We start from the raw sequence: 8,887 nt of genomic DNA, 5'->3' as shown, positions 1-8,887 counted from the left end.
CATTAAATCCATTATTAAAAAATTGAAAGAACATGGCAACACAACAAACCTGCCAAGAGGGCCACCCACCAAAACTCAAGGACCAAGAGGGCCACCCACCAAAACTCAAGGACCAGGCAAGGAGGGCATTACCATAGAGGCAACAAAGAGACCAAAGATAACCCTGAAAGAGCTGCAAAGCTCCACAGCGGAGATTGGAGTATTTGCCCATAGGACCACTTTAAGCTGTACACTCCACAGAGCTGTTCTTTACAGAAGAGTGGCCAGAAAAAAAGCCATTGCTTAAAGAAAAAAAATAAGCAAACATGTTTGGTGTTCACCAAAAGGCATGTAGGAGACTCCCCAAACATATGGAAGAAGGTACTCTGGCCAGATGAGACTAAAATTGAGATTTTTGGCCATCAAGGAAAACGCTATGTCTGGTGCAAACCCAACACCTCTCATCAACCCGGGAACCACATCCCCAAAGTGAAGCATGGTGGTGGCAGCATCATGCTGTGGGGATGTTTTTCATCAGCAGGGACTGGGAAACTGAACAGAATTGAAGGAATGATGGATGGCTCTAAATACAGGGAGATTCTTGAGAGAAACCTGTTTCAATCTTCCAGAGATTTGAGACTGGGACAGAAATTCACCTTCCAGCAGGACAGTGACCCTTACCATACTGCTAAAGCAACACTACTGGTTTAATGTGAAACATTTAAATGTCTTGGAATGGCCTAGTCAAGGCTGGTATAAGTTTGAGAACCCCTGGTATAGACAATAGTATTAGCAGCAGGATGTCATATACTGCTATGTCAGCATATATTCACAGGGACTTTTGCCACGGAGTGAAAGTGGGCACATAAGTGTTTCCAATGACCATATTGTGTGATTTTTAACCAATTATGAGTAGGCATGGCCAACTAATTTTATTACTACAAACAATGTGCCATCTTCACATATGTTGGGGTGGTACTGGAGATGAATATAACGCAGAAAAAGTTCGAATTTTCCCTATTTTATGTAAAAACAAATGTGAGCATTGCGAGACCTGGTTGGTTTAAGGAGGATACAGGTGTTTTGACCGATGGACCGTTTTCACCTTTCAGCCCACTTGTGTAGCAACCATTTAGACGCTTGTCAGGGTCCAGGCCTTGCAGCCGTACAGGAACCTCAGCTTCAAAACATTTACAGTATACAAGACCAACTAGATCCAACTGAATATTTGTAACTATTTGAAAGCGATTCAGTGCCAACAAGCATTGACTGAGACAAGATGTTTCTATTCATGTTAGTTTTTTATAATACATTTCAGTTTAAATCTACATCAATACAGCGAGTACAAGAAAATAGCATAAATGTGGAATATACTATCTAGATTTGTCTTTTCTTGACACAAACATCCTTTCGCTCCCATTCCTGAACAGTAAAAAAAAAGAAACACAAGAGAACATTGAGTGTTGAGGGACAGTGCTGTGGGGTACTACTGTACTACTATACAGAGACTGAGAATGGGAACCAACAAAGTCAGATGAAAAGCCAAAGCAAAGATTCCAACTATGATACAAAAGAACTGCAGTTGCATCGAACTTCGAATACATCGTACGTAACCTGCTGCAGAGTATCAAAAAGGTTTTACACAAAGACCTTCCTTATATTATGCTTTTGATTTTAAAAAAGGATTTTCAATTTACAATCTAAGGCTTGCCCGTTGTTTGAGTTCCAACGAGCTTCTAAAGGGTATGTATACAAAGTCCCTTTTCCTCTCGTGTCTTCCTGGTTTTCTGATACGGAGGTCACTACAGCTCCAGTTTGAAGACTAGCTTCCTGGTAGCTAGGCGCTCCAACTGAGGTCCAGTTCAGAGCTCTCCTACTCTATATGGTCCAACAGCTCCACTGCCCAGTGAGAGAAGGATGGGAAGTGAAGACTCCACTTCAAACAGTGTCAATATGGAGTCAGTAGCTCTCGGGCCTCAAGTTCTCAAGATTCAGGGGCCACTGGGTTCTGTGCCGACTCCGAGGCAGAGGGGTCCTCCGGGCTGGACTGGGAGGGCTCCGTGCTCGCTGAAGGAGGGGATGGGGTGGACTCTGGGAGGGCTGTGGGGGGTGAGATGGCCTCTTTTACAGGAGGTGTAGTGGGGGTTGGTACAGGGGTGGTGATGGCAGTGGAGGGAGGGGGCTGTGGTATACCTACAGGGGAGGCCGCAGGTGGCTGCTGGTTGGGGGGCTGTCTCACATGCTTTGCTAGTATGAGCGGAGGGGCTGGTTTCTGCATTATCTGGAGCGTGGCGGGTTTAGCCTGCAGGAGCTGGGTGACTGGTTTGGCCTGTATGAGCTGGGTGACTGGTTTGGCCTGCACGAGCTGGGTGACTGGTTTGGCCTGTATGAGCTGGGTGACTGGTTTGGTCTGTATGAGCTGAGCTAGCTGGCCTGAGAGCTGGGCTGAGAGGTTGCCCTGCGTTAGCTGAGCTAGCTGGGCCGCCGGGATGGTGATGATGGTGATCTTCTCTCCGCTCTTGGCCCCGGAGGGCATCATGGTGGGCAGGGTCTGGATCACCAGCTTGGGCCCGCTGGCGTGGGCGTTGCCCAGGTTGATGGGAGCCTGGGTGGTGAAGACGGTGGAGGAGTTGATGGTCATCTGACCCAGCGTCGTCGTCATGACCATGGGCATGGCCAAACGCATGGTCCTGTACATCAGACAGAAACAAAAACAGATTTATTCATGAACCTTCCAAATGAGTTCACTGTGCATTTGTATGAAGATGTACACAGAGAGAGAATGCATAATTATTTCATGACTAATCATGCTTCACCTGTTGCCGGACGCAGCGGGGACGACAGTGACGTAGCTCTGCTTTGTCTGGGTGGAGGTGGCAGGGTCAAGGGTCAGGGTCTGGACCGCCCGGTGGTCCTCAGAGGGTTCCCCCTCACCCTCCTCGCCCTCTTCATCCCCGTCGTCGATCACCCTGATGTTCTTGGGCATGTCTTTAAACTGGTAAGCCAGTCTCTGACCCTCCACCTTTGCTAAGATCCCCCGCTGGTAGTAATACCTAGACAGGGACAAACCTACCAGTCAGACGACTGCACTTACACTCAGAATACGTGCGGAAATACAACCCAAGATGTAATTTAACAGAAGTGTCACAGCCTAGCATGTATTTTGAAAAGGGGACTTTAAAAGGGTCAAATGAATGCATTTTAAACAGGCATTCTAGCCAAAATTTTGAATGTCATTAGTCATTCCTTAGCATAAAAGTAGTAAAGATATGTTGGGTCAACAACAGCCAGCCTTACTCACTAACCATATTGAGGAATTGCCTATCAAACAGAATGGTATCCCGTGGTTACCTGAGTGCTCTGCCCATGGTCTCGTAGTTCATATCAGGTTTGTTCTTGTGTTTGCCCCACAGTTTGGAAACCGCCTTGGAGTCCACCAGTTTGAAGATGCCCTTGTCCCGCTGCATCCACTTGATGTACCTGGGACAGGTGTTCTTGTCCTGGAGGAGATCCAACAGGAACTCCCATAGGTAGGTGGTGCTTCCTGGAGGACGGAGGGAGAGAGAAGACCAACATCATTCATAGAGGACCTCTCACACAGGCTGATTCCTGAATCAGCCTGTGTGAGTTTCTAGCTTGAGTGTGAGTTGCTAGCTTGAGTTGCTCTACGTAGAGAAGCATCCTTCATGGGCTTGACAAACCCTAGCCCCTGCTGTGTGGGGTACCTTTTCCCTCTCTGGGTCTCTTCCTGATCCCCAGGTCAATGGCGCAGTTGGTGTCAGGCTGAGGCTGTTGTGTCTTCGACTTCCTTCCACCTGCAAGGAAACAAACAAAACAACTTAGTACACTTCCTATAGAGGGCCGAGCATGCCCCCATTCTCATCAACGGGGCTGCAGTGAAGCAGGTTGAGAGCTTCAAGTTCCTTGGTGTCCACATCACCAACAAACTAAATGCTCCAAGCACACCAAGACAGTTGTAAAGAGGGCACAAAAAAACCTATTCCCCCTCAGAGGACTTGGCATGGATCCTCAGATCCTCAAAAGGTTCTATAGCTGCACCATCGAGAGCATCACTGGTTGCATCATTGCCTGGTATGACAACTGCTCGGCCTCCGACTGCAAGGTACTACAGAGGGTAGTGCGAACGACCCAGTCCATCACTGGGGCCAAACTTCCTGCCATCCAGGACTTCTACACCAGGCGGTGTCAGAGGACGGCACTAAAAATTGTCAAAGTCAGCCACCCTCATTATAGACTTATCTCTGCTAGCGCACGGCAAGCGGTACCGGAGCACCATGTCAAGGTCCAAGAGGCTTCTAAACAGCTTCTACCCCCAAGCCATAAGACTCCTGAACATCTCGTCAAATGGCTACCCAGATTATTTACATTGCTGCCCCTACCCTCCCCTCCCCGCTACTCTGTTGTCATATCTGCATAGTCACATAACTCTACCTACATGTACATACTACCTCAACTAACCGGTGCCCCCGCACATTGACTCTGTATCGGTAGCCTCTTGTATATAGTCTTGCTATTGTTATTTTACAGCTGCTCTTTAATTACTTGTTACTTTTATCCATATTTTTTTTAAACTGCATTGTTGGTTAGGGGCTCCATTTCACTAAGGTCTACCTACACCTGTTGTACTCGGCGCATTTGACTACTAAAATTTGATTTATAATATACAACTTTTATTACTGGGTTGGACTCGGTGATCAACACAGAGACAGATGGTACGAAAGCATTCGGTTGGTGCCGGAAGCAGACCTTTCTTCTTCTTGGCTGAGGGAGGCTCGTAGTCGGGGGGTATAGGGAAGCTGTCCTCCTCCATGGGCTCACACTCTGTAGACACCTCCACCACGGTCTCCATCATCACGTCCTCCACTGAGACACGCACAGAAACAATAGTTCTCATTATTACAACCACAGAGCAGTGAGTCAACTCAAGACTGGCAAATGGTAACTGACAGGTTACACGGCAAAAATAAATTTAAAAAAACAGTCGGCATCATGTCCTACCCACTTGTAATGCCTAGTCCCCAGCAAGGCCAGTATGGGAGGGGTTGAGTGGTTACCTGTGTTGTTGCGGTCTCCATGGAAACTGCTAGGGGAGTCCATGTGAAGAAGGGCCTCGGCCGCTTCGAAGGTCTTATCAAAGCACATGGTGCCCCCGTGTGATGACACCTCTACTACGACAACACAGGAGCGATGAGGGAAGAGGAGGAAGGAGAGAGGTTAGAGAAGTGAAAATCCATTCTACATTTCAAGTCAATGTAATGTTCATTCAACTAGTTTATTTCAATGATTATTTAACCATACCGACCTATGGCTGGGGCCCTACAACCACAGACACCACAAACAATACCCATTGGAAACAGTTAGCTGGGCAAGACAGCTGTTGTCTTTCTGTAAAAAATGAGGGGTGGGGCGAAGTAAACCTGTACTTTTGAGAAAAGGGTAGTAAACTGTATAGCCTTTATCACACTTTTTTTCCCCTTTACGACCCTCCTCCCATTCCATGTTTGATCGTGCATAGCAACAACTGCCTACAGAAGTAGTTTCATCTTTCGGGTGGTCATTGGTCAACATCCAATAAAACTGTCCACTCCCTCAAGCATCAATGGCTTCTGTCATTCTTCCAATGGGCTCAGCTTATACACCACCAGATGTCCTTTCTTGAGATGGTCATGGATGGAAACAACACTGTCCCACTAGTACTCTGTGGCAATGTCAACTCTTAAGGAGCTAAGTTATGTCTAACACACACACACTCCTCTTGCCTACCTCTCTAAAACGATGATTAAGCATCCAACCCTTGCACGTCTCTCTCTATCGACACAATCCAAACCCTCCATCTCACTGCTGAAACACGTCACTGGCCAACCCTGTACCCCCACCTCTCCCACCGCAGCCCTCTCACCTGTCTCCACCACCTCTGTGACCACCTCCTGCTCATCTCCCACATCCTGCATCAGGTAGGTCCCGTCATCGTAGACCAGCACCTGGGCAGCGTAGCACTGCTCCACCTGGGCACTGGGAACCTCCTCCACCACCACAGCAGGATACTCCTCCCCATCCTCCCCGATTACTGTCTCCACTATCTCCTGCACCACCTCCCCCTCCTCACTCTGGAGACAGGACAGAGAGACACATTGAGGGAGGCGCAAGCTGAAAAGTCCATTGTGTGTATGTTTGAACATTTAATTATTTACTCCACAAAACTGCAGGACAGAGATGCCGTGGTCACCAGACAAACAAGTTATTTATTGGTTCACTTCACAATATTGTTCATGTTGATGAGATCAGCCGTGGTCCTACTGCTTTACATTTAGAATGGGCTTCTGGGTTGCGCTGGTATAGCAAGTGAAATACCTTTTTGTACAGGGAAGGTTAGGGCCAGGCAGTGGTGGGTATACGTCGTATACTGACTTATTTTTCAGTGGTCATTGCGTATACTCATGTCTTAATCCCCACGAAGAGTATCAAAGTAGTGTAGTGGAGGTATACGCTGTATTAATTAATAAGGCTGATGGAACAGGTCAGAATGTTTAGCTTAAAATGTTGATCAACTATTAAATGTGCATATGGCGGTATGCCTACGCACAAAAGTTCCAAAATGAAATTTGTGGGAAAACACTGTTCTAAAATGTGCACTGCACATGCAAGCGGTTTCATGAACAGAGATGTAAATATCAGCTAGAAATGTAGAAAGAGGGTAGATCTAAAGATGCAACAACTATCATGGGTTGCTAATATGACTAGCATAATGCCTTTGTCTGCTAAACAATGAAAGAAAGTTGATTTGAGAGCCAATAGAACAGGCGAGTGCACATGAAGTCTTTATAAAATAATTGCCTCCACGTTTCTATGGTGAGGTTTTGGCTATAGATTAAACATGCCTAAGCAAGGTAAGACATGCCTCAGAATATGAAGTAAAACACCCAGGTTTCAAACAAGTCAGGAACAGGAAAAAATATAGTAATGCTAACAGCCTTCTGGTAGATGGAAAGGCTTTTGCAAAAACCTTAATTAAATGTTAACTACCTACAAAGTAGATTATGCCTACCTCCCAGAATGATATCATGATTATTAGCATCAATCCAGTGGCCATTTGTTTTGCAAACTCCATTGCATGTGCACTACAGAAAAAACAATGCTAGGTGCCTGTGCAGTGCTATTACGGGTAACTAGACTCAAATCTTTATTTCTTCAATTTTTCCCAGACCTCAAATTTGTATCCTGATGTGGTTTAAGCATTATTGTGGGCTTGGAACATCCAATTTTGTTTTTCTATTAGCATGAGAGAGAGAACCTGAATCAAAATTAAGAAAATAACTTTCTGAATTTCTGATTCAGTTGACAGCCCTATTTATCTGTTTCAATAGTAGGCCTATTATTAGCCTACTTGCACAGAAGTTTGGGTTAGCCTGACTGTGAAAAAACAATTTGGGAGTTATCATTTTAGGTTATTCAGAGTGCCACTGTTTGTCATATACTTTTTCCAAATAGGCCAACTTTCCTTCACCGGACAGGCTATTAGGGTAATCCTGGTGATACTATCTTACCTGCTCAGTCTCTTCCATGACAGTGACGTACTCCACCATATTCCCTCCACCATCTGCCACCACAACAGAGGTCATCACTCATTCCTACGGGAATAAAACAGTTTCAGGAAGGGAACCTGAGCCACCCTCTTCCCCATCACAGACTAGGAATAGTTCTGTATCGGGCCCTAAAGTAAGTACTAGTATCTTCTTCACTGCTAACTGAGAAACTAAACTAACAGTAACGTAAATGTATCCAACATAATAATAGTGCGAAATTGATCATTTGAAACCCTTTTCCATGACTAGTACGGAGCAAACAGTGCACACTGTATAATCCAATACTTGCTGGTTCGGCCGTCACGTTCACAAGCGTGCACCAATGTTTACATAATTTGAGCCGTTTCCGGCCTGTACTGTTACAAACGTTAGCTCTAGTTACCTAGCCAGTAACGTTAGTTAACTGTACATTGACTGGTATATACCGTTAGGCGTGTGTTCTACGTTGTGTGTGTTATAGAGATTAAATAGAAGCAAGTTAAATAACGATAGCTAGCTTGTTAGCGGCCAACAGACTAAAATAGCGAACGTTAGCTAGATGGTTTGTTAGCTAGCAACGCTAAAGTTGGATATCATATGGCCATATTTGCCCGATAAATATCACATATCCAATAATGGTATTGTGTAAAATCTCGCAAAAATAACGTCCCTTACCTTCCTTCGTATGTTGCTTTTCCTGCGGTGGATAGCTTCACGCTAGGCCTAACGTTAGCTGTGTAAACTAACTGCTAGCTATCCAAGTTGACCAGACCGACGTCGACTTGCTCCTCAATTGAAATACTCGGAACTGTTTGCAAGCTAGCTGTAGCAAAATTTACATTTTTACTGACAAACAATAATAAAATGCTGTATATTGCATTTGTTTACGTTAGTTCTGTTTTACAGGATGTTTCGATCTCACTGCTTTCCTGCGCGCCGTCTCTTCGCGGAGGGAGTCAGGTCAACCTCCTGGAGCCCGAAAGCGAATGACACATTGGCACTGATGACGTCAGAGCTACGAGCCCCTGGCTTGTGGCCCCAGTCGATACAAAAACTCACTGGTCGATAAAGCCCTTTTCAGAACACTTCTGTAAATAGAAATGGCTACATGAATACATCCATTGTGATTACTGGACGACTGCTGGTGTGTCATAACTAACTACATGAGCGTCAGTCTGAATATTGTGTTGTATTCCTATGGTTGCGAGTTTATATTCTCATCCCCCAATTGAGCCTGGGGACAAATTTAGTGGGTTTACTATGACAAAGGTAGTGCATACAGGACATAATTAGTGCCGTGTTGGGTTTTCAATAGCAGACATGGC

The 8,887-nt window shown here is 45.6% G+C and overlaps 1 protein-coding gene across 3 annotated transcripts; it reads right to left on the bottom strand.

The window, feature by feature from the left end:
* Window positions 1-1,261: 1,261 nt before the first annotated feature.
* LOC118363484 (ETS-related transcription factor Elf-2-like) lies at window positions 1,262-8,669 on the bottom strand. 3 transcript variants are annotated; one of them, XM_035744387.2, is made up of 9 exons: window positions 8,238-8,669; window positions 7,545-7,628; window positions 5,900-6,107; window positions 5,055-5,168; window positions 4,747-4,863; window positions 3,705-3,794; window positions 3,331-3,523; window positions 2,796-3,032; window positions 1,262-2,669 (listed from the first exon to the last, which is right to left on the bottom strand). In XM_035744387.2, exons 2-9 carry the CDS (start codon window positions 7,617-7,619, stop codon window positions 1,964-1,966), a joined length of 1,740 nt encoding a protein of 579 aa, XP_035600280.1. In that variant the 5' UTR covers window positions 7,620-7,628; window positions 8,238-8,669; the 3' UTR covers window positions 1,262-1,963. The 3 variants fall into 3 exon arrangements, with proteins under 3 accessions (XP_035600280.1, XP_035600281.1, XP_035600282.1); XM_035744388.2 differs by having other exon boundaries at window positions 8,451-8,669; XM_035744389.2 differs by having other exon boundaries at window positions 5,055-5,165; window positions 8,238-8,664.
* Between the last annotated feature and the right edge of the window lie 218 nt (window positions 8,670-8,887).

The sequence above is a fragment of the Oncorhynchus keta genome, chromosome 30, assembly GCF_023373465.1.
Source record: "Oncorhynchus keta strain PuntledgeMale-10-30-2019 chromosome 30, Oket_V2, whole genome shotgun sequence".
In the NCBI taxonomy this organism is placed as follows: domain Eukaryota; kingdom Metazoa; phylum Chordata; class Actinopteri; order Salmoniformes; family Salmonidae; genus Oncorhynchus; species Oncorhynchus keta.
Note: the sequence above shows the minus strand (reverse complement) of the source record. Positions and strands in the feature narration are given on the sequence as shown.

Excerpts from the sequence above, each read along its gene's own strand:
- LOC118363484 (XM_035744387.2), bottom strand. The coding sequence starts at position 7,619 with ATGACCTCTGTTGTGGTGGCAGATGGTGGAGGGAATATGGTGGAGTAC. Across the intron at positions 5,169-5,899 it reads CACAGAGGTGGTGGAGACAG|TAGAGGTGTCATCACACGGG; the intron begins GTGAGAGGGCTG and ends GTGTTGTCGTAG. Across the intron at positions 3,524-3,704 it reads GAGACCCAGAGAGGGAAAAG|GAAGCACCACCTACCTATGG; the intron begins GTACCCCACACA and ends TCCGTCCTCCAG.